The sequence below is a fragment of the Poeciliopsis prolifica genome, unplaced genomic scaffold, assembly GCF_027474105.1.
Source record: "Poeciliopsis prolifica strain line A6 unplaced genomic scaffold, Auburn_PproV2 SCAFFOLD017, whole genome shotgun sequence".
Taxonomy (NCBI): domain Eukaryota; kingdom Metazoa; phylum Chordata; class Actinopteri; order Cyprinodontiformes; family Poeciliidae; genus Poeciliopsis; species Poeciliopsis prolifica.
Genome location: NW_026562392.1, coordinates 7,835,001 through 7,860,367, shown reverse-complemented (window position 1 = coordinate 7,860,367; position 25,367 = coordinate 7,835,001). Strand labels below are relative to the sequence as shown.

The window sequence follows — 25,367 nt, the reverse complement described above, 5'->3', positions numbered from 1 at the left end:
TTCGACAGCTTATCTTATTCTCTTCATCGACTGTTTCTAATTACGTCATCACTTTCGTTTCCTTGACAGATTTGCCGTGAAGATTTCTCAATTAAAAATGGTGTGTATAAAGTTATTAGGGAATGACTGGGAAGTTATTCTGAACCACACCGGAGTTGTTGGAAATTGACCATCGACAGACACGGGTCTGCATCGCACAAGAGCTTCTGGGTGTAAGATAAAGAACAACCCCATATAGATTTGAAGCTTACCCAGCAAATACTTACTTTAATCTCTTTAAATAGAGTCAGCACACCACCTGACCTCCTAGGGCAATAAGTGTCACCTTTTGACCCCATGGAAGCCTAGAAGGAGGCTTTCATGCCCTTTCAGTGTGAGTGTGTATGTATCTTAGGTGTCCTCACAAACATTCAAATAATCTGCCATTCTTAACTTTCTCAAAGCCATCCTGTTTGCTGTTCTTGGAAGGCCATATCATGAGGCTGGAGCTTGCTGTGTTCATATCTTTTGTTTACTCCACAGTTCCAAAGATGACGGAGGAGAGCTAATCTGTTTCACCCTGCTCTGTGTCCATTCCAGTCTTCTGTTGTCTCATTTTATTGCATGGGTTTGTCTAACTCCAGTCCAAAAAGAAATTACACAACATGTTATGTTTATTGTGCTTAGCTTTGAGAAATATAAATTTTAAATTAATTTTTTTCTTTATCATTGGAGTCTGGTGCTGAGAGTATCCATACAGGCCATTATGGTTGAAGGTATTATTCATTGTTTTCATTAAAAAAACCAACAAACTTTTCCTATTTGCAGTTTTTTGGAAACTGCATATGCTTGTGATGAAAATATGCAGTTCTGATTACAAGAACTGCATAATGAGTTGTGGAGCAACTCGTATAACTCAGTTGTTCCACAATCTTGAGTCATACGAGTTGATAAATCAACTCATATAACTTTTTTTAGTTGTGATACTCAAGTGGGCATCCATCTATCACTTTGGCGTCTCAGCGTAACTATTTTATCATCATTGTTTTTACTTATCGTGCTTTAGATGTGTCTGTGGGATCTATGTTAAATTAATGCAAACTTGGGGAAACTTTCTGCACAGTTTTTCTTTTGTACAGTTTTCCTTGTCTGGTGAGTCTCTAAGCAACTGATCGCCACCTCTACGAAAAGAGAAATCTTTTAGTTCTTTAGCATTTTGCTCTCTAGCCTTAATATCCTAGGCTTCAGTCTCCCTGGTATCTCTTCCCATTTTATCACTTTGCATTGTGAAGGCTGGACCTTTGAGATGTAGGAACATACCAGGTTACTTACTGCTACACTAACTAATCTTGTGTCCCTGGTTCTTTGTAATGATCAGTTACACAACACTTTTGCTGTCTTAGTTGATAACAGTGCTCATGAACCAAGGTTAAGTTATGCAGTTTGCATAAAACTTAGAACTTCATTGTGACATGGACTCAATAAGTGGATGCTGTATTAGATTTCTAAAAGCTGCCATTCATTGCAAGTAAATGAAATTAACTAGAGCAGAGGAATCCCCCAATTAGATAATTCTCTTACCACTAATGGCTTTACAACTCTAGTGCAATGCTGTACAATATTGCTGTTGTAGTTCATGAACAACAAATTTACATATGAACTTTAATGGGGCTGAATTCATTTTTAATAAGCAAACTTTGTTTTTTTTTTCAGTTGTTTTTGAGTGTTTCCTGAAATGTCCAGGTTACAATTTGGCTTTGTAACATACAGTAACATGTTCAGTAATTTCACAAATGCATATCTGAGTAAACTCAACCTTGTCTTCTTCTTTCATAAAAACACAGCACGTCTACAAAAATAATAAGAAAAAAGTGGAAGCAAAGTCATTATCTTTGTTTTGTGCACAAGCTATGCAAATATAGTTGGTTTTGTTTGGTTTTGTTTAAGGTTCCTAGTTTTGTAAGATTGCAAGGACAGTGTAAGATTTCTAAGCATAGAGCAGCGCTGGTCACAAGACTCGCTAAAGTGTGGACAATAGCAGCCAATTCTGTCTCTTTTTTTACACAATCAACAGCACTGAGGTTACTAGGGAAGTAATTTTGCTAAGTTAATAAAATAATTTGTATGACCTAAAATCATACGGTGTATTTCTTCCACAGCATATGGCTTGGTAAAGCCAGCACTTTTGCTTATTATTGAACAAAAGACAATAATAATACAGACAATTGCTGATTTTTTTTTTTCCCAAAAGATTTTTTCAACTGCTGTGTTACAAGAATGATAATAAAATTTCTTCAGTCTGAATGACCCTTTTGAATCTTTCTAACTATAGAAAAATATTTAAAAGTTAGAATGATCTGTATTACAAACAAAATAAATTAGGCTCTTTTTGTACTAATACATAGTTTTTCAAAACAACTGGTCAGTCATAGAAACTTATTTATACTCGGGACATATAATTCAAGTCCACCTTTGCATTTGAAGTCCCCCACCTAACATGATCCCCTACGTAAGGTTCAGCAAACATTACTTTAATTAATCCTCATGCTGTAACTTCCCAGCTCAGTACAGTCACTGCTCCCCCTGACCCCCCTCAAGTCTCCAAGTTCTTCTATGACAGTAATTGAGTTGTCAGAGCCATGGATGCTTAGACCCCAGAGCACTGTTCAAGTGGAATTTATTGAGTCAAAGGCCTCAGAGAGTCTAATCCCTGTGCAGGAATGGCTTTGATTATGTCAGCTGCACTAGTGTAGGTGCATGCATGTTGGAACAGTGTATTCGTCTAGGAGAGTTGCTGAGGCTTGTATCAGAACTTTGAAAATTCATCTGCAGTTACATGGGAGCTCTTTTCCATGTTTCAGAAATTCTCATAGGTCGAAAACTTCTGTTAAACTGTTAATCTGTCTCTTACTCCAGACAAGATCCTCTGTTGCACAGTTCTACCCTCCCTAGATGGTGACAAGAGTTTTTGTGGCTTAATGAGGGCTTGCTCGGAGGGTATGGAGCACTATTAATTTGCTAAGTTTTTGTTTTAAGCTGTTTGTGTGTAAATAATGTGCAAATGATGAGTTATTCTTAAATGCCAGCCTCTCAGGCCACACACATATGGAATGCTCATTCACATTGTACAGTCCTTTCAGGGGTATTGGCCTTGTTTTTCTTTAAAGTGGACACAAAGTCATTATAAGCACACTGAAGTTTGAAAGAAGCTTGAAGAAGCTTTTGAAAATAACTTCAATAACTCTGTAATATGGTTTAACATAATATCTTGATCTTTCACTTGATCTTTCATTTCTGCCTGCTTAATTTTTTTCCATGTATACCAACAGAAAGTTTGAATTGTGGATGTTATAGATAACTGCACTGCAGTCAAAAGAGGAAATGTGTCATCCGTTGAAATTTCTTTAATGAAACGTATGCAGCTTTTACAGCAAGATGCCCATTTTAACACTGGAGAAGTTACGATGTAAAGTCACTGTATGAACTGCAACTCGTTCACAGTACTCGTGTGTTTGCATGTCTTGGTTGTAAAGGCTAAGCTATCGTTACAATCTTGAAAGTTTGTGCTGCGCATGAATTTTTAAAATCAAGCAAGCGGTGTGGCTTTTTATGCTTGACACGTCTGTTAGTGACCTGTAGAGGGATCAGTCCTGTTAACTCCGGATTGATGTCTCTTCGTTGATAAAGATGTGGTGCTAATTTGTTGCAATGGAAGGATAGGCAGGAATATATTTTTATCCTTAATTAAAGTCATGAACCACAGAATATGTCTTAGAGGAAATATGAGCTTCTTCTGAAATGTGTGGAATCTGGACACAGCCAATGTGGACTTAAAGGTGGATGTCCAATTCTGCATCATCCAACAGAGCCAGTTGAGTCCAACTCATTTTATCTTGGGGGACCTTTGCTTACGTTTATTGGAGACAGGTCATACTTAGGTGTCTGGCAAAATCCTACCTCTCAGCTTGAGTGGAGAAACAGAAAAGCATTCAGTTGTGCGTGCAACACAGACAGTGAGCCATCTGTCTCATAGCACTTCAAGATGAATTTTTGCTCAAATTTTTGCCAGTTGACATAATGCTTCCTTTTTCTTGGCTTGGCATGGATGCAGATTTCAAACATAATTTGCTAGTCTTTCACTTGAACTGTGATGTAATTCAGTTTCAACCAGTGGGGGATACAATATCTTTCTCACACTTATTTTAGCCTTACTGTTTGCAGCGTGGCTAGCCCATTTCACAAAATGAGAAGTTCCAATTTTTGATCATGACAAATATGCATTTTGTCACTTTTTTTTACTCCTTTTAATTTATTAATGAACAGCTCACACTGTACTTCTAACCTGGGTTCTGATTAACATTACAAGGTAATTTTTCCTACTGGGACAGACTCCACCCACAGCAACACATCTATATGTGGTGAATTGTGTCCACTCCTCTTAATGTAAACCCCACTGTGCTTGCAGTTACAGTTTTTCACACATTGCAACTGCACATTCACCTATGATTAATTTGCAGGTAATCGAGGCTAACACTTGTCCTTGCAGGACATTGCGTACAAGCAGAAATGCACACATTCAGTATAAACACAGCAAGGCCACAAGGGCAACCCAGCAGCAACCGCTAATGCAAACATGAGATAATATTAGCTGCCTCTGAAACAGCAGCTCATGTTTTTAAATACAGACCTGGGGTCATGAACTGCTGTATAAAAGCCCATCACAGTTATGAGCCCGGGCCGCTTGGCTCTAAATATTCCCCGGGGTCTAACTTCAGATCTGGAAATATGCCGGCAGGGTATTTTTGGTTGAGTGTTTACAGGTGCTTGTTTAGTAGCAGCGGCAGTGCCTGGAGGTTAGTAGGCTACCCACTTTAAGATGTTCAAATAAAGTCTCACTGTTGAATTTGTGGTTATTTTAACCAAAGATGGCCGGGACATTGGCGTCCTAAAACTGCCGACCATATTTGGGTTTTGTTTGGTGTTGTAGCAGTAGTAAGAAATTGTCAAATGTTTGCAGATTGGCTTAATTGTTCATGTTGAACTGAAATCTGATTAAAAAACAAAAAACAAAACAAAAAAAACCTTGGTGTACCTTGAAACAGTGACTATCCCATTGTTAACAGCAGGTTGAGTCTGTTTCAGTCAATGTTTGTTTTGCACCAGAGCTTTCATCTCGAAACTTGGAATTTGTAGCCTTTTTTTAAATCATCCACCAGATTTCCTTTTTTTCTCTCTTCAGACTTTACCACTTCACAGCACATTTCTGCGAAGTGGAAATGTTTCTATCTTTCCACTAATGTATTGTTCTCTTGTTCACTTTCTACTCAGGTTCTGCTTTGTACACCCTCTTCTCCAGCCTTAAAAATTGTTGAGAGGTCTCTGAAACCATGGCTGTGGCCGGATGTCCAGATTACTTCCTGCATCATCCGAAATATCAGGTACATACCAATTTCCTGTGTATTAGTTCTAATCTTCTGGAATAAGTTAGAAAGTTCTGTTGTTTGATGAACGACTAAGTGATTTTGGCCAATTTTTACATGACTCCAGGTAGTCGGAGTCATGCAAAGCCAGACTTTAAATGTTCCAGAACCTACTTTACAGGATAACTTACAAACCTTAATCAAGAGAAAATTCACACCAAGGACCTGAATTGTGTGTTTTTCTTTTTTTCACTCTTATTTCACTCTCTCAAGCAGCAGACACCGATGCAATTGTTTTTAACTTCAGCTACAGAACATGTGCATTTATGCAGCTTCCTCTTAAAGCCGTGGGAAGACCCATGCTGAAGCTTTTACTTGGCTGTCCTTAAAAGACTGGGTTTTAGCCTTCAGATGCAGGTGGACTGCTGGGTTTTGACCTGCAGATCTGATTCCCCTAAGTTGAGCCATCCTCTCACTGAGCTGTTGTTAAGTCTACCTTATATAACAAAGTGGAACATAAACTGGGCACCATAAGAACCTTACACCAAAGTCTTCCCCAAAATTGTAGAATTGGGGGAAAAGCTAAATGAGCAAATTTAGAAAGTAGCTTCAAACCAGTAGCTAAATGAAACCAACCATCAGTCTGATTGAAAATCAGCCTCGCTTTTAGAAACCTGAAGAAATCACGGGACTTGGAGTGAAAAAATTGTTTTGTTTTTTTTATCATCCTGTTGATCATTCATAAGCACCAGGATACAGAGTAAAGAACATGGTTGTAGAAAAGGCATGCTTTTGCATTTGAAAAGTGGTGCTATTAGCCTAGCCTGGATATTGTTGGCCTCATCATCCTGGGTTAAGGTACCTTTTGAACCAAGAGAAGAAAGTCAGCAAGTTCAACCTGAATGAGATGGAGAGTTTGGTGTTAATGCCCAGACCCTAAAGAGCGGCAAACCCAGGAACTGCTGGACGCTGTGTTTGGATGTGAATGTGTATCCTTGACTGGGCATTTGAATATTTGTGGAAGAGTGAAGTTTCATTTGCTGTTCCACAGAAGTAAACATTTTTTTCTATTTAATTTTGTAGGCCTATAAATAGCATTAATATATTGACATACTACCACCCATAATGTTTATTCATTGTGTATTTATAGTTATAATTTTGTTTTTGTACTTGGATCATTAAAAAGTTGCAGGATGTCTTTCAGGTAGAGTAAATACAAACAGGTTTCCAAATATTTTGAACACAGAAAATAAATAATATGTGGTCTTGGGTAGTATCAAAAAGAGCAGACTTATAACTACAAAACCACTCTTCTCCAAAGAGAAGCGTGCTTTATCACAAGCAATCTCTCTTAGGATTCTTGAAAATAATTTACAGCCTTCACAATAATAACATTTGGTTTGCCAGTCAGTGTTGCTCACATGATCAGCATGTTGTTTTCCAGTCATTCATTATTGTTGCAAATATATTGATGAACATGATGGCAGTACCAACAAAAACATAAGCAACAAAGCTCATACACATTTTTGGATGGATTGGTATTGATGGTTCATCAATCAGACTGCTGTGCCAGATTTCTCTTCCGGGTTTTTTTTAAAGGTTTCATGGTTAGCATTAAGATGATTAGCATGTTGAGTATTGTAATAAACTATGTAAATTCAACAAAGTCATGTCTGTATTTTATATCTGAATCCAAAACTGCCAACATTTCCATATCCTGAATTTTCTATCAAATACAAAGGGTGAAAGTTGGAAAGCATCAAGCAGCTCAGTTTTACTGTGTGCTGCTCATCTTCGGAAAGCCTCGATTTCTCACATCTCTCTCACAATCTCGATAACCTGTAGACATATCTTGAGATTTGATGGAAAATAGCTTTTCAATTCTTACATATCCCTGCTTTCCCCTGACTTTGTTTTGAACACTTTATGGACACATAATGCAGCTAAGCTTCTCAAGTCTTCATTCAGTCATAGCGTCCACACTAAAGAGTTGAGTTTCCACTGTGACCTGGCGACATTCAGTGTGACGTGTTCACCGATCAGAAAAATGTTGAATTCTTCAGGTCTGAAAATTTAGTTGCAGGCAGCGGATTTCTCTCTGAATCTTTTATTGCTACAAAATTTCCCTGTGGGAATGTACGGTCTCATATCTTGTGCCCGAGTAAAAACATTTTTTCCGAACTTCCTCTCTTGCATTTTATGGAAAGTTCTGCAACAAAATCTCTTTTATTCCATTTCATCTCCTCTCCATTTCTGTCAGAAATGATGCCACCACAGCACCAAATAGCTCATAACATTTTGATGGATTCAGAAGTTATCCACAAGTTTAGTTTATAGACACAAAGCATTTTGTTCAGTTGAGACTGAAAGATTTGAGTTCTTGGATAGAGCTGGGCATCACCTTTTTTATTTTATTTTATTTTCTCAACAGTTTGGGTCGGTGTACGCAGGGTAATGTACACTCTCGTGTGCACAGTGCACAGAAGCAAACATGCATTGCAGTCTGCATGCACAGAAACCCTCACTGGGCTGTTTACAAACCATTCAGCTGCAACAGATGTACCTTGACTTGCTGAATGAGAAAACCCATTCAGTGTGAAATTCCAGAGTTATGGAAGATTTCTTTCCTTGATAAAACTGCAGCCGCGATCCAAAACAGATTCATGTGAAGATAGCATTGATACTGAACGGGGGGGATTGTTTTGAAACGTTGATCTTTTTATGAAGTGAATACATTTTATGCAGGTTCTAATTTGAAATAAAATGGTTGGTATGGGGGAATAATTGATGTAATACGTTTTGGTAATATTTTTAGAACTGACAGTGTGACCTAATTCTTCATGTGCTGAAGTAAAACTAAACCAAAGTGAAACACTGAACTGCTGTGCAAGCAGAACGAAGGGAATGTTTGCCAAAGAAACAAGATGTTCTGTAAACTACCAGTCAGCCCCTCCAAATCTTTGTTGGATCACTTGGATAAACATTCACATTTGCTGAGTGAAAGCTGCAGATAGCTGAATCATTTTGGGTTTGGACTAGAAATTACACACGTTACTGAAGTATGTGAACATAGTTTATGTTTGTTTAAAAAAAAAAGATGTAATTAGATTCTGATTCCACTTGATGCACATATATTTGCACATATATTTGTCACAGTTATTGGATTTTGGAAGGTTTTGTAGATTTGGTCACATGTCATTATGGACAAGAAATGGAGGTTTCGGTCCCTTCTCTGAATTAACAATTGTCTTGAATGTAGTAATATACAGTAAATTAGGTAAATAAGACGTCAGTATTGTCTTTCTATATTACATCTCCATCTTATACTCTAACTTAAATCATTTGATCACTAACTAACCAAGGATACCTGGGGAAGTTTGACATGATATAAATATTTAACAGCATGATTGACAAAAGAAAATATATTCAATTTTTTTAAAGTTCAAATACTATTCAAACGCTACTGCAACAACGAGACATTCTCTTATTTCATGCTACACTGTCCACATGCTGTTTTCACTGACTGTGATTCATTCGCCTCAGCTTACCAAAAGCTTGAAAGGGAGCTGCACAGAATATTCATGAACACACACTTAAAAAAAAGGACTTAATAATTCTCAACATGTCTTCAACATCAGCATAAAACAGGTTTTTAGAGATGACAAAATGCAAAGTGCGCCTGAAAACAATATGGCTGCAGCTTTTGTTTTCCCTCAACCCATGCAAATGTTTCCAACTCAAAGTATTCCCTGAATATTTTACTACATTCAGAATTATAGGTTTGCTTACATTTTTTAGATGTTTTCCCCAGTGGATTTTTTTTTTCCTTTTGTTTTTGTGCATTACATAACTCTGGTTAAGTTGAAGAGATGTTTGACAAACTGCAGACTGTGAAAATAACTTGGCAATGTATTGAAATTACATCATTTGACCTGTTGAAACCTTTATTGCTCAACCTGAGCCAACATAAATATAGAACCAAAGGTATTGTTTTGGATCAATTTCAGCCGTTCCCTGTTGACCTCGTCTCTTGATGACCTCAGTACTGAACCAAATCCCAGCTATTACACTGAACCTGACTCTGACATCTTTTAAAGGTGTAGTTTGACATGTAGACCTGATCTTTTTTTGGGTTGTTATTCATTTGAGGTACAACTCAAGTCTCTGCCCTGCTTTCAGGGACTTACCCTTTCCTCTGTCTCTCTTCTGCCCCCTTTCATAAAGCTGTACCCTCAGCATCTTGACTCCTCAGCACTCCTTTAAACCTCTTCAATATGAAAGGGTTTTTGTAAGCTCCTTGTCCAAACATTGTCTAACCTTGGTCCCATTACGAGCCATCTTTAAATACTTAAGCATCACATGGATGTCTGTGTGTTTTTAGTATCGTTGAGCTTTGTTTCTCTGTGACTGTGATGAAAACATGAAAAATTTAAAGGTACAAGCCATCCATTTATTTCTCCCAGCTACATAAAAATGAAAAATACTCATTTTTGTCTTACCTTATTGTGTTTCCTACTTGTAATCTCTTGTAATCTGATGCTGCCTTCTGGTAGCATTAATTTAGCTTTCAATGTTCATTCTAGCTTTTTCTGTTGGTAAGTGAAATAAAAATCTAATTTCTTATGTTTATTTGAAGTTTATTTTCATTCAGCTGTTTATTCCCAGACAGATGTTAATGCTGCAGTAGGGAGTTTTGACAAAAACATTTTGACTAAGCGCTCCCTGCACAATCTGTTCAGGAAGTACAATCCATTAATTTGGCTCATTTGCACATGTGCATAAGAAATCCTAGCAAATTATTCTTACACTGCACATCAACAAAGTATAACACATTTATTTTATCAGTGAACATACTTGCGATATTACCTATTTTTCTAGAGAATCTTACATGTCTTTATGAGTAATTGTCATAATTTAGTTAAAAAGCTATAAGAAGAAAATTGTGTGTTGTTAGCTATTAGCTACCATCTATGCGCCCTCTGGTGGTCTCCTCATGGATGAAAAAAAGTCCTTTATTTTTACAATGATCACATTCTTTTATGAAATTAGCCACATTTTTTTAATCAGATTGCATACCATTTGTTCCTGGAAAGCAGGAACCTAGTATCTTTCTTGATCCTTGATTATTGCACAACGACCCATTTATTTATTAAGCAGAATTGAAAAATGCAGTTAAATCATTTTAAACTTCATTTCTTGTTGTCTTCAAATCAGAAGCAAACAAAAATACCCTCCCTGGAGGTATTTCTGTTAACACATGAGCAAGTTGTCTGATGGCCTGGATTGTGCTTCCAGAACACATCGTGCAGCGACAATCCCTCTCCCTTTGCAATCTTGTCCACGAATGAGGAATTTTTAGAACATCTCTAATACGACTTTCTTTTTGTGTTGTTTTATTCCAACTCACAAAAGTTTCTTTCTGTTTTTTTTTTTTTTTTTTTTACCCATTTCAGCAGGACAACATAGACCGCTCATCCAATCACCGACAGGCTGACCTCATTCGTCCAAGCTTTCAGCCATCAACCAATCAGAATTCTCCAAACCATCACGGTTAGTGCTCTCTACCAAAACAATATTTATAGACACGTATTCTTTGTGTGGCAATGTTTATGCTTCATAACTTTATTAAGAAACTTTAAATTGCTTTTAACAAATATACACGCATGTTGACAGATTTTCTCGCCACAGAAGGATTGGGAGGTTAGTGAAGGAGGGGGGGCAACGGGGCTGCTTATTATTCTCTACTGTACGCCAGACCTGGGTCACTGCCGACAATCTATATTTGCGTTTCTTACACTGTAAACATTTAAGCTGTTCAAAGGGTGTTCTGCATAGACACTGTGTGCCAATTTAATTATCCTGTGTAACTAATTGTGCCATACAGGGTCCATCCATGACAATCGGAGCATGAGATTTAAGTACAATATTGGCTCAGCATGAGAGGTAAGGGCGGGGAGCCTGTGAAGACTGGATCAGTGAATGAGAGTGCTTGGCTCGGGCATGGGGAATAAATGGAGCAGAAATTACATTGTCATTTTTCAGCATCAGGCAGGTTGGATGGAACTCCCAGACAGTGGAATACAGATGACTTTAATATAGCAATGTTTGTGTTCAAACAGCGCAATGTAAATGGTGTTTGTGTGATGATGTGGTAATGATTCTAGCAACATTAAATCATTTATAATTCTTCCTCTATTCTTTTGAATGCATCACATGATTAAAACATGTGATGCATTCACATAGAAGTACCTATAGATTAGTGACAAGACGTATTGTCAGCAATTTGCTCATTTGTAAGCCTACATTTGTAAAACAACAGGAACTGGACATATTCATGAGAAAATGGAGAATGGTACCATGACTCTCAAAGGCTGCCAACTTGTCAAAGTCCAGGATGTTTCATCTCAGTGGTTGGAAGCTCAACAGCACAAGGCAGAGCTTTCCTTTGCTTCATTTATCCTTCCAATATTATTCTGAAAATCTTTCTCACTCACTTTTCACAGCCTGACAAGATGAGACTTAGTTTACTTCTGAATACTTTCTTACATTTCTGTGCTTCCTCTAACTTCATCTGCAAACACCTTGTCTGCAAACTGACAGACATCTTTGTTCACTGACAACTTTGATACACAAAGACAAGTTTCTGCATTGACTGGATGCAGATTTGTTGTTTTGTATTTTTTCCAACCACTGTTCAAGGCCAAAAAGCGTAAAATTGTCAGAATTTAATCAATAAGCGATGTGTTTGATTACTTTCAAATCAAAACTCCACTCCTCTTCAGTTGTTTCACTTAACCACATGCAGACATCTGTATTTGCATGAATTGTAATTTATTATATATTGCCTGTATGCACATATTTCTTATTGCATATTGCTTGTTGTTTCCCTTTAATTTTAACCTGGAAGGCTCCCATTGTTTTCCCTCCCACATTTAGAAACATAAAACCTTATCATTGGGAGGAAGGGCTTTTTTTTTTATCTGGACGTCTTGTGCTCCTTATCTGAGATAGTTTATTGTTGACTGTAAAACTTGGTTGGCACATTTTTTTATTATGTTCTCACATATGAAATCGTATATTTTTTAAAAAGGTGATGTATTACTGTTTGCGTTGACTGTGGCTATAAAGATGTTAGTCAACTATGAGATAAAGTTATCTAAAGAGGACTTTGTGAAGACTGTGGTTTCACTGGCAACCTCTTAGAATGACTAGAATGTTATGTTCTCAAGATATCTTTCTGAGATGAGGCGGTCACATCCTGTTCCTTTTTGTAACAAAATCACTGACGGCGTCAGAATGGCACACGTTGTTTATGTGAAACGATAATGATAGCCTTTTCAAGGCGATGGGAAACTCAAGTAGATCCCTGCTCCTGTGATGGCTCTTAACACTTTTTCCTTGCATGGAGACAAAGTGGTTGTGCCAATGGAAAAAAAATAAATAAATACATAAATATATATATATATATATATATATATATATATATATATATATATATATATATATATATATATATATATATATATATATATATATATATATATATATAATATATATATATATATATATATGTATGTATTTATTTTTTTTGTATTTTTATATATATATATATATATATATATATATATATATATATATATATATATATATGCTCATGCAAACGCAGAACACTTTCAGCAGTTAGTTTTTTTTTGTTGTTGTTTTTTTTACCTTCGCCAGTATTATCGACTTTGAAAACATTCCGTCCACATGCCATGATCATCCTTTCACACATACATTCCTGCAGCACTTGCTCAAGAAGTAAAGAACCATAGAAAGCCTGGATCTTATCCTACAGGTGGGTAATAAACTCTAAATGGCTGAAATGCTTCCAGCAGCTGTAATAACATTCAGAGCAAGAAGTAGTGTAGCTTCAGCTGAGGTGTGAGTGCAAGCATGCAACCGAAGAAATGAGTTGGCGCTAGTTACCTTAGTACACTACAAGAATGTAATATTCTTGTAGTGTAGACTGCACAGTGAAAGTAGCAATATGTGCACAAAAAAAATTCCTTAGAAAATGACAGGAAACGCCAATTCTGTTCCAGACTAAGGGTACCTCTGTATTTTGTTGGAATATTTTTGTTTGGACCATAGAAAATTAACAAACACAGATAGTCAGGGTCACACTCAACAACTCAATAAATCTCTAATGTTACAAATGATCAATCTCAGATAGGATGCATGTTGTCTGTCCTGTCTATTGCAATGATTTTCTGAAAGTCAAGCTTTCAAATTGTTGACGTGAACATCTACCAACCTTGGTCTTTCAACTTATTGGGATATAATGTTCACTCCAATAAAAATGTAAAACATTGTGTTTATATTCAAAAGTAGAAGAAAATATGCTAACAATGTTAATAACAAGAAGTGCTTTTATTTTGAAGAACCATTCATGTTTTTATGTATCTTGTAAATTGTCCACTCTTTTACTTACAGAGCAAAATATAGATTTAGTGGCCATCCGCCTCCCTACTTTGAAACAGACGATGGTCTGCAAGATCATTTGGAAACCATATATTAAATCTGTATTTAATGTTCCAAGATTTAGAATACATAAAAAAAAAAAAAGACTTTGGGAATGATCTAGTGCTTGGTCAAAAATAAAATACAATTTCAGAATAAACTTAACAGAAGGAAAAAAAAAAGGCAATCCCATGTGTCATTGTTGGAATGGTGGTCTCAGGCTTGAAAGTCTCCCCTTTTCCACAGCCTGTATAAGTGATCATTATGGGGAATAACTTCTGTTTTAGTTTCATTGGAGTGTAAAATCGGGGTCTTTTTCACTGAGTACAGTTATAAACTGTAACTTGGCTTTTTACATTGTATTTAAAGTTAATGACTCTTCCTCTCTTGGTGGCCTTTTAGGCCGTGCAGAGGACTTTTTTTTTTTTTGTCTTCAGGCAGGACCTTTCTTGGTTGTTAAAAGAAAAAAAAACAACATTCCTTTCTATACATTCTCAATTTAAAAAAGAACTTTAAAACAAATATCTAAACATTTCCCATTATTCTGGCATGTAACAAATATAAATGATCTGAAACACAGAAAGTGTAATGATTGTTAAAATAAAAATAATAAAAAGCTTTTTGTCTTTGTGTAACTATCTGGTTTCAACTGTACATCATAGCTGTGGTCTTAATCACTTTGAATGTTTGAATAAAGGCAACGATAAACAAGAAATGAAAGACAAGATGCCTTTACCTCTTTTTATTGGCACGTTCTGTCAAAAACTGTTAGAGTGAACCGATATGCAATGTGCATAATATCACTATGCTGTTTGTATCCCCTTCAATAACTGATAGGAAGGAGCCTAAAGTGATGTTTAGATGTCATAAGGTTGATTATGAGACACTAAATATGCGTCAAGTCCACAGTTACAAATGTACAACTCTGCATCTAAATCTAAAGTCTAAGCTGCAGACTTGGATCAAAGAAAACGATTCACTTTTTTCAGTTGCAATTAAGCCCAATATTACCCTTGAAAGATTGAAAATGTAAGTTACCCTACAAAGCATCCATATTCCTTCTTATAAAAAGTAATATTACAGTGCATTACTTTCACCCTGAGCCTAAGTATGAATAATTAACTGTATACTACATAGATACATGCCCCGCCCTGTTCTTATCCCATGCTCCCCCTCCCCCCGGTTTGTCCTGTTCACATTCTCCCTCTGCTCCTCTTTGACCATCTCCCTCCCATCTGGAGCCTTGGCCCACAGCGGGTGTGTGTGCAGTCACCAGAGGTATTGTAGTGAGCAACCCCGAGCCATGCTTTTACAGTGCACTTGCTCTGGCATCTCTCCCACAGATTGCCTTTGAATAGAAACCCCTTTGCATTCATGGGCCGTTGATCCCCCTTAAGTGTGTGTGTGTGTGTATGTGTGTGTGTGTGTTCAGTTTCTGTACTGTAAATGTAAACCCCCGTACTCTCCCCTTTTTTCTGTGGGAGAAAGACCCCTCCTTTTTGTTTTGAACTTGAGGGAACAAGTCCAGAATCCATAGTCTACATCCCAGGCTTAAGAAGGGCTATACGGGGCTGCCCTTCTCAACAATAGTCATGTTTTTGTCCATCACTCGCTGACTGATGAGCAAAAAGACATTCAGAATAAGCTTGATTCAAATTGTCACCAAGCTATTCCTCTTCACAGTGTATCACCGTGGCTTAGGTGAAAAATCGATGTAAGCTGTGTTATTTATAAAACTTACTTGCTGGCTGCAGATGTTCAGAGGAGTAAGGAGGGGGTAATCCTTTCAGAAGAAAGCGGCCGTAAGGGATTCAACTTATGAGAGCAAGAACTGTAATATCATCGCTGTCTTATGAAAAATCCAGGTTTTATATTTAGAACAGACTGGCGCAGTGTTTGTAAAATAAAACCGTAGATGGAGTTCAGTCACAGAGCATAGTTAAGTCTGGGGCTGCATGATAACAGAAAAAACAAATAGTTGCAATATAGTTGCGGGAATTTTAGATGAACTTACTTTTTACAACTTTACAACTTCAGATTCAAAAACGTCATTGTTTTTAATCCTATACATTCTTGCCTTCTTGGTGTCATCAAACTGTCCTTTACTTGTTGTGCAATCATGAGATGCACCGTTGACTTCAACTGTGTGCAAACAGTTCTGCTAATCCAAAGGCCAAAGTAGGTGAGAACCTTTTTCTTCTGTTATTGCTTACTAGCTTAAGGGGACATGGCTCAACTAAGGAGAATACCAGATGCAGACCGATTGATGTGTTCAAGTGAAGTGAGAACTATGTGCTAGACATTAGACTGATTTAGACGTATATGAGGAAATGTATTTGTTTTAGCCACTCTTTGCAAGTTTGGCAGCTCTGCTCTGCTGCACTGATGTCTCTTTCTCCTTCAGTCTGACTTTTTATGCAGCATGTGTCTAGTGGTATATAGCTCTTTAGCTCTCCAGGTTATCTATAAGTAGCTGCTTCAGCTTTCCTGTCACTATTAATACCCAGAGATTAACCACCTGTGACTCACAGGCACCTGTGGTACGACTGCCTGACACGTTTTCAGGAAAATCTCCGCTAAGACAACACTAGAGGTTTTAATGGGTAGCTTGGAAGAGAGAAATGAGCATATTTACCGCAGCTCTGAAAGCTCCGGCTGCTGTTGTTCCCCCAGGCCTTTTTCTTTTTTCTTTTTTTTTTTTTCCCCCCTTAAAAAAGAAAGCTGTTGTATCTCTGCAGTCGCTTTGAAGCCCCTCAGATGCAACCTGAAACCTTACATCCATCAAATTACTGTTTGTGTTTCCTCAGTCAGCCTTTCTGCTTAGGAATGGGACTTTTACTAACTTTAAAGTGGCCTGACATCTGCAGCCCCTCATATGATACAGCTGTTTGAACCCAGAGCTGTGAAGTCGCTGAGCTAGAGCTTCATCTAAATACACCTGAGAACTATTGAATGGTTAATGTACACAAATCAAAAATGTGAACATTAAATTCATTCATTAACCAGGTAATAAAAAAACTTTAAATGTTTTCTCACAAAATTAGAGTATTATGTAAAACTATTTATTTCAGTCAAATGGTGTTCTTACCAAAATGGCAGAATATGAAAAACATAAAGTGTGTCATGGAGATGACCAACCTGAAAACAACAATCTGCTTTGGTTCTGACTTTCTCCACTCTTCTCCGATGTTGTAGGACGTTGACTGCCAAAATGAAATTCTACATTTATTTTCACGTCTATGACGGATCTTAAAGCTCTGACTCCAGCTGCGATACCCATCCTATGACTCTCACCCAAATTCTTGAATGGACTTCCATAAACAAACCTTTCTGATTCTGGGATCATTACTGTCGCTTGTGCACCATTTTCTCCAAAATTGTTTCCTTCCACTAAACCCTCCTTTTGAAAACAGTGGATACAGCACTCTCTTAATAGTCAAGTTCTTCAGGAATAACATTTTGTACCTTCCTCTCATTGTGGACAATGCCAATGGATGAATTTTAGTGTCTATTTCAGTAAATTCTGATGACTGTTTTGCAGATAATGAAAACAAAACTGTAATTGTGGAACATTTTTTATAAATTCCTCTTTAGAGGTCAGACAATGCAGGCAGCCTGTATGTATATTTCTTCTATTCTGCAGGATAACAGGTCTAATTGCTTGGGTAGTTTCTATCCCCGATTACTTTTCTGGAGTTTCAGGAGGAGTCTTTTTTTATGAGTAGAGATTGTCTCCCTCTAGTGGCGCACTATTTGTGCAGCTGCATACTTGTGAAGTATGAATACGCCAGCTTGATGATAAACTCTTAAAGATTTCTTCTTTTTTCTTTTTTTTTTTTCAAAATGAATACCTTGTTAAAAAATTAATCACCAGTGCAGTTCGTAATTTAAAATTGAGCAAAGTTAGACACCCATTTCAGCCAGATGATGAAAGTTTTATAGCATAGAGCAATTAGATTAGAATTTCCCCCTCAGCTGAGATGACACTTCTTGAATTTAAATGTGCTTAGAGGTTTTCCAAAGGGCTTTGTAGGATAGATTCCTCCTCCGAGAAGAATTTCTCATCCTGACTTCTAAACACATTTAAAAGCTGGATGTTTGAAACGTGGTGAATTGAGAGCCAAGGCTGGCTTCTCAGCTCGGAGTCCCAGTAGTAAGGAGTTCAGAAGTGCAACGGGCAGGTTTGTGCCTGCACCTGATTTCTCTGGAGATTAGGCTCTCTGGGCAGAACAATGTACGTAGTCAAGACCGTCTTTCTGATGAAGCAACTGGGCAAAACTGGGTCGCTATCAGTGTGTTTCTATGTGGTCTTTTGACACACCTACACACAAAGATCATGAAGATAGGGGAGAAATGAGAAAATACTTAAGACATAGTGCAATCAAAGCATTATCTTGTCTTTTTTTAACTTTTTGCCTTTAAAAAGTTATTGTCCAACAACTTTCCGACATAAACTGATACCCCGGAAAAGGAGAGCCGTAATCAGTGAACTGGGCCAGAATCCCACGGTAACTCTGAAAGAGATTCAGAGATCTGCAGCTCAAGTGGGAGAAACAGGTTTTTTTACGCTGCCTAAATCTGAAACAACTTCCCCGAAAACTTGAAATTTTCAGACGCAGTTATGTACTTTAAACGTGGACTGAAAATATCTTTGCTTACTACACCTTCTGATCAAAGCAGCCGACTAATGAACTGCATGAAACATTTGTTTCTTTCATGCCTTTAGTGTCTGCATTTTAACATTATTATTTCATGCCATGCTTTTGTTTTCTTTTTACTCTTTCCTTTGATGTTTTATGAAGCACTTTGAATTGCCTTATGTATTAATGGTGCTAAATAAATAAACTTGCTTTGTTGTGCCTCTAGCTGTGCTCTCTGTAAGTCTGGTCCTTATGGAAGAATGGCAGGAAGAATGCATTGTTGAACAACAGCCACTAAGAAATCAAATTTTGCAGTTTTTTACAAACTATGTAGGGAACATAGAGAGGAGGTGTTCTGGACAAAAATGTAACAATCTGGAAGAAAACAAAATATAATTTGGAGTTTAATAAGTTTTATGTGTGAAGCTTATGAAAACTTTTGCAGGGTACGGTTTGTTGCCACATTCCCTCGCTGATGTACTTTTTTTTTGTTTTTTTTTGTCTTTTGCCTGTCAGATGATGACGTCGACTTGGAGGCCTTGGTGAATGATATGAACTCTTCGCTGGAGAGTCTGTACTCCACCTGCAGCAGCCAGCAGACAGAGATAACCCCGCTCCTGCATAACGGACAGAATGCTTGTTCACAACATCATCCCCACCATCATCATCATAATCATCATCACACACAACACAGCCAGCCAAGGCATCACCACGCCTCCCCAGAGCCTCCATCGTCCTCTTCTGCGAATGTGGACGCCCCTCAGACTAAGCTCAGGCGCTCGCAGCCCATGCACATCCTTGCTGTCAGGTTAGTTGGGAGATAAAGGTTTTTTTTTTTTTTTAAACCTCTCTAAAATCTGTTATGCAGCTATCAATGTAATAGTAGATCAAAACAGTTCCCTGTCACAGATGAGTGTTATTACACATCAGATTTTGTTATATAAAGATAAAGAAAAAAAAATCACTAATTGTTATTCCACGGCCTGCCGGAAGGCAGTATACATGATTACTGGCTTTTGTTCTTCATGCTAAAAGATTTAGCTCTAAGAAATGTCTAATTTAGGTCTCATCATTTTGCAGAAAATTGATTCATTGAAAGTTAGCTTTTTTTTTTCTTTTTTAATTTTTCTACAGGGAGTTGTGTTGAGAAATTGTTTGGAAGCACATTCAGTAGCAGACCGTTATAGGTTCAGTTGATTTGATCTTAATTTCAGATTATATGAATTTACTTTATTCATATAATCCCAAATAACACCAAAAAAATAAATACAATTGAGGCACTTGACATTCATTCCTTTCAGTTCAGTCACAATTAATTTTATATTTCACCAAGAAAGTCCAATATTCCAGCAGATGTGATTGATTTGAGCACCACAATCCCCTATTAAACTGACCAAGTACAGGGCAACAGGAGGAAGGATTAACTTAAAAGAAAAACAATAACAAAAAAACAGAGCAGGAACAGAATCAGGCTCTGAATCAACAGTCAGCTGCCTTCAACATCACATAAAGAATAGACAAAGACAGCTGCTGATTGTTGGCAATAAGAAACTGCAGAGTGAAAATAGAAAGTTACAAACAAAACATGGTTGAAGTAAATAGAACATAAAATGTGTTAATCCACTCCTTTGTTGGTTCGGGGTCCATATCAGGAAAGTTGACGGCATACTTAACTTGAGCCAGACTGATATTTAACCTGGCCTTGAAAGTTGTGACAATGTCTGTCCTTCTGTTCTGAACAGAACCTGATATCGAGACTGTCCGATGCCTTAGCAACGCCAAATAAACCTGCAGCGTGAGAGTCAAATGCTCAGTCAGGAATATGAGAAACTGAGTCATTTGAAATGAGATTGTAATTAAGAACAAGGACCTGCTGCATTTTCAACTTTTATGGGTTGGATACAACACCACTTTGTACCCGACATAGGGTACAATGTGTTTGTTTTCACAGGTGTGACTTCTGCAAATGACAAAAATAAAAATAAATAAATCTCAAAACGTAGCCTGACCAGATGATCAGTCAGTTTACCTCTAATTTATTAGTCAAGAACAAAAATTCAGAGTTTTAGTGAACTGTTTTTGTCTGATAAATACTCCACATCACCTTTATGCAAGTATATTATCTTCATCTTTTGCAGCAATAGTTATCACAGATCTTTGTTGGGAGTGATTTTACAAGCCCACTGCACATTTTCCTGGTAGAAACATTCAAGCTCATTCAGACCTGAGATGCTTCGCTGAATTCGGGCTGAAACTTGAGTTGTGTCACTGCAGACTTGTGATTTTGCCCCTGAATATTGTCTCGTTGAAATGCACATTTCTACTATCCCCTTTATCCTTAATCCTGTGACAAAAGACTTTTCTGTATATCCATCCATCCATTTTCTAACACCCTTGTCCCAAGTGGGCTCAGGAGGGGTGATGGTGCCAATTTCCAGCAAACGTTCCGGGCGAGAAGCGCGGTACACCCTGGACAGGTTGGCAGTCTTTCACAGGGCAATACAGAGAGACAGGACAAAGAACCATGGACACACATTCTCACACTTTCGGAGAATTTAGTAAGACCAATTAACCTAACAGTCATGATTTTGGACTGTGGGAGGAAACCGGAGTACCCAGAGAGAACCCACGCATGCACAGGGAGAACAGGCAAACTCCGTGCAGAAAGACCCTGGGCTGGGAATTGAACCCAGGACCTTCTTGCTGCAAGGCAACAGTACTCTTTTCAGTATAAAATATTCTAATTTCTCGGTTCATTTTACAGACAAACATCCTCATGATATCTTTAAATGATCCCAGTTCAAAGCTTGTGCTAAATGAGTGACTGACTGCTTTTCCTTGATATCATACAAAACAATTTAATATTCGTTGATACAGAGAAGAACATTTTGCATATTGTGATCCAAGTTTCATTCAGGTACTTTTTGACAAACTGTGAGTGGATTCATCTTTCAATCAATAGCAGTTTTGTTCAACCACTCTACCAAAAAACCTAGTTTTTAGAGACATGCATTAACATTTAGCTTAGCGTAACTTATTTTTAAACATATTCACATTCAAGTACAGTTTAGATAACCTCATTGTAACTATTTGTCTCAAAAGAAAGTAGGCAAAAGTATAAACTTATTTAACCCTAGCCTCCTTATTTGATATTTTTTCTACTTTACGCAATAATCTTTATTTAAGAAAAACAAAAACATAAAAGAAAAACTATAAAAAAACAGTACAGAACATTTTCACTCAGGAAAGAGACGTAACATACCCAAGCAATTTCATTTAAGCATACTTCCACCGAAGACAAACTCTCTGATTAAAGGTCATCTGTCTTAATCTCAGTAAGATTAGCTATGTTTTTCTTTACCTTGAAGTATTCTTTTCTTGATTATGCAGTTAAACTAAGCAGACAAATGCTAGAATTCTGGTTTACACCACTTTTCTACGACACACTAAGCTGTTCTTTAAAGCGCTTCATATGAAACATTGTGTGTTGTTCACAATGTTGCAGATCTGTTACACCATTTATCTGCATTTTGAACCTCGTGGCTTTGTTTTGACAGGGAGACCTTAGACAGAATTTGTGGGCCTTCTTGATGACGTTAAGAGATTACCCTTAAGCACAAGTGGATTTCACCGAAGGTTGCCAGATATGTGTTTAGAGTCGAAGGATGCCTGGCAAATCCCTTGAAAGAGTCATAACAAAGGGACAAACAATCTGGGGAAGCTGTACATGACATCTTACCCAATAGATCTTTTCTTAATTGGCTGTAAAGCCTAATCTGCAGGTTGTTTGAAAAATTACTGGTGAATTTTCATATTTTTTTAATGTAAACAATTGCAAAATACATTTTTGCAATTTTTAAGATAGTGGGCGTGGTTAACATGAGCGTCTCTGTGGATTGCCTGTGGAGTAAGTAGACCGTGGCATTCCCCAAAAACTATAAATTGAGTATCTCCCATGTTAGACAGAATCTGACTATTCTAAAGAACAAAACAGAGCAACTGCATGTTGTTTACAATGTCTAAAGCTGCAGCAGATGTCTTGAGAGAATGTGGATGTGAAGAACATCACTGACTTTTCCTACTAATGTGTATATTTTTTGCTAAAATCCCTAACTTAAACATCGGATGTCACCCTTCGTCAAATCTCAGTTGATGGAAGATGAATATGGAGTTAGAGCATTTCTAACAGAGCCCACCAAACAAAGTTGCTTGTTACTTCTTAGCCATTATTTAAAGTTAGTGGAGCATTTTGTAATAAGTCAAACACTTTTGCTTGTGCTTTTTGTATTACCTCGCTGCTCTTTCTGTTTGTTGAGTGGACTGATACAAAACGCATAATTTTTACAGGACACTCCCCCTTCAAACCTTGCATGTGCACTTTTGTCGCGAAGCGTAGTCCAGCTGGAGAAAAAGGGATTGTCGGAAACCAGATGTATTTTATTATGGCAGACTAAAAGAAGAGTCAGCATCCCCCAGAAAAACTACGTTTTCCATTCTCGAAGCTTCTTGCGCTTTTGTAGTTTTGTTCACCAAGAAGCACACGGAGTGTGTTCAAAATGTTGGATGCCGATCACTTGACTGTTTCTCTGTCCGTCTCTGTCTTTTTTTATTTAGTAGTTTGATAAAGAAAGTACCGTATATCACAATGTCAGATTTTCACTTTCAGAACTAAGAAAAAGTCTAAAAGTGAAACTACTGGTATACTGCTGGAACACCAGAAAAGGCTTGTTCAAAGTCTAAAAAGTGCTTTATTTGTACCTGTGGCAAGAAAAGTATTGCAACAAACTTCAAGCTGAAACTGCTTTCAGCCTCTCTGTGCTCATACACAGCCACATTCTGATGCATAGCTCAAGCCTTTTTTCTCCCCTCATTTAAGAATAAAGCTTTCTCTGCACACTATCATCCTTTCACGCCCTCTTTATAATTGGGTATAACGTTTCTTCCCTGTAACCTGTGAATGACCCGTTCCTCCCTGTCACTCCTTCTTTGCCTCAGACTGCACCAGCAGGGGGAGAAAGTAAAAACTCGGATTTGTTTGAGTTCTCCTTACGCGTGTGCATTCAAAAGTAGTGGTACGCTCACACAGGCACGCACGCACTCACCCACAATTCGACCGCAGAACTGCAGCTTCACGCATACATTACACACAAACGGGTTCAAAGGGAAGCTGGTGTCAGTTCCTATTTTTCGCCCTCGGACTGTATGAGAGAAACAGAGGGGGATGATCAGGTAATGGAGTATTCTTTCTTATGAGTGCTCTCTCTCCCTCTCTCTGTGTGTGTCTCAAACACACACCCACACGTATGCAGGCTCCGGAGTTCCTATTATACAGGACTGACCTCTGGATAACCCTACTCTCAGGCTCATATGGGACAACATCAAAAGGCCTGATCCCTTTTGAACTCACTGGGTTCTATAGACAAAGAGAATTGGAAAAAAGAAAAAAAAAGCCTATTGCGATGATTTTTTTTTTAAACTTCCGATCTGAAATTTCACTAACTGACCTGCTCATTTAAAAAAAAACAAAAAGACTAAAACCCATCTGTCAAATAATCCTTTGAGGCTTCGACTGCATCTGTTTTGATTAAATAAAAAAAAAAAAAATCTGCTTTAATGTGATGTCTTGATTTAGAATTGATGTATGATAAATATTTCAAGAAATTAGTGCGCAGGCTACGGGAGGCTGTGGTTTCCACTTGTTTCGGGAACGTTCATTACGGCCAGATCAGACGGAAACACAGATGAGATCGTCTACCGCAGTGGGTCTCTCCAGCACAAATTTCCCATGTTTCAGCAGCTCATTTAAAACTTTTCCCATTTCACTTCATTGGAGGCACATCCAGGTTGTGGTTTTTGGCTTTGTCTTTCGTTTTTGTCCTGTTGCTTAAAAAAAACAAGCAAAAAACTGCTAACTTCACAAAGGAAAATTACGACACAAAGGTCTCTGTTCTGTTTTTCGGTGTTCAGGAAGTTGCAGGAGGAGGAGCAGCAGTTCAGGACGTCGTCTCTCCCAGCCATTCCCAACCCTTTCCCTGAGCTTTGCAGTCCTGCAAGTTCCCCGGTCCTCAGTCCTGGGTCACTACCTCCTGGAGAATCTTCTTCAGAAAAACATGTGAGTCCAACATCTCGCCCTAACTGTTTAGCGGCACAAGACGCTGTCTTTGTTCAGTATGGTGCCAAGAATTCATATCCCTGTGAAACTTTTTTCACTTTTTGTCACGTTAACCTCAAACTGATATTCTTATTGGAACAAAAATGTAGCATAGTGGCATATTAGAAAAAAATAGAAACATTGTTTTTGACTTTATTTGAAAATAAAAAAACCCTCAAATTTCTCATGCACATTTGTCTTGGGCCCTTTTTAATCTGAAACCCCCAAATACAATCCAGTGTATGGCAAAAACTTTTTGGGTTATGTGGAAAAATACCATGTGTGGTGGAAACTAAAAACACAATGGTTGTTCTTTGGGAAGCTGGTCAGAGTTGATAGAAAGATGGACAGAGCAAAATGCTGGAGATTCTGATAGAAAACGATGCATTTCTTTTTGTCGGATTATCTCAAGCACAATTCCAGGGGTTTCTAAATGCTCTGTTACTATCGACATTGTGAGTCTGAACTGCTGTAGCTCATCTGCTGATGTTTCATTCATAGGCAGTATTCTGTATATCTGAGTTGTAACAGGTACTTATTTTAGCTACTAGTTAACCCGGTGATCAGTATGAACTTTAGCAACTCATTTTTGCCAGGCCTTGAATTGCTGACATGTAATTGGCTCAAGGGCTGTTTTTGATCACAAGCAGTTGCACAGGTGTGCCTAATAAAGTG

General features: G+C 37.7%; 1 protein-coding gene across 1 annotated transcript in view; it reads left to right on the top strand.

Annotated features, from left to right (window-relative positions):
- LOC129367475 (growth factor receptor-bound protein 10-like) overlaps nt 1-25,367 on the top strand; it is a 66,907-nt gene that overhangs the window by 8,311 nt on the left and 33,229 nt on the right. The window contains exons 2-5 of the mRNA XM_055041912.1: nt 5,308-5,417; nt 10,853-10,949; nt 19,058-19,349; nt 24,509-24,653. Of these exons, the coding sequence (XP_054897887.1) occupies nt 5,367-5,417; nt 10,853-10,949; nt 19,058-19,349; nt 24,509-24,653 (585 nt within the window). The 5' untranslated portion in view covers nt 5,308-5,366. The remainder of the gene's footprint in view (nt 1-5,307; nt 5,418-10,852; nt 10,950-19,057; nt 19,350-24,508; nt 24,654-25,367) is intronic.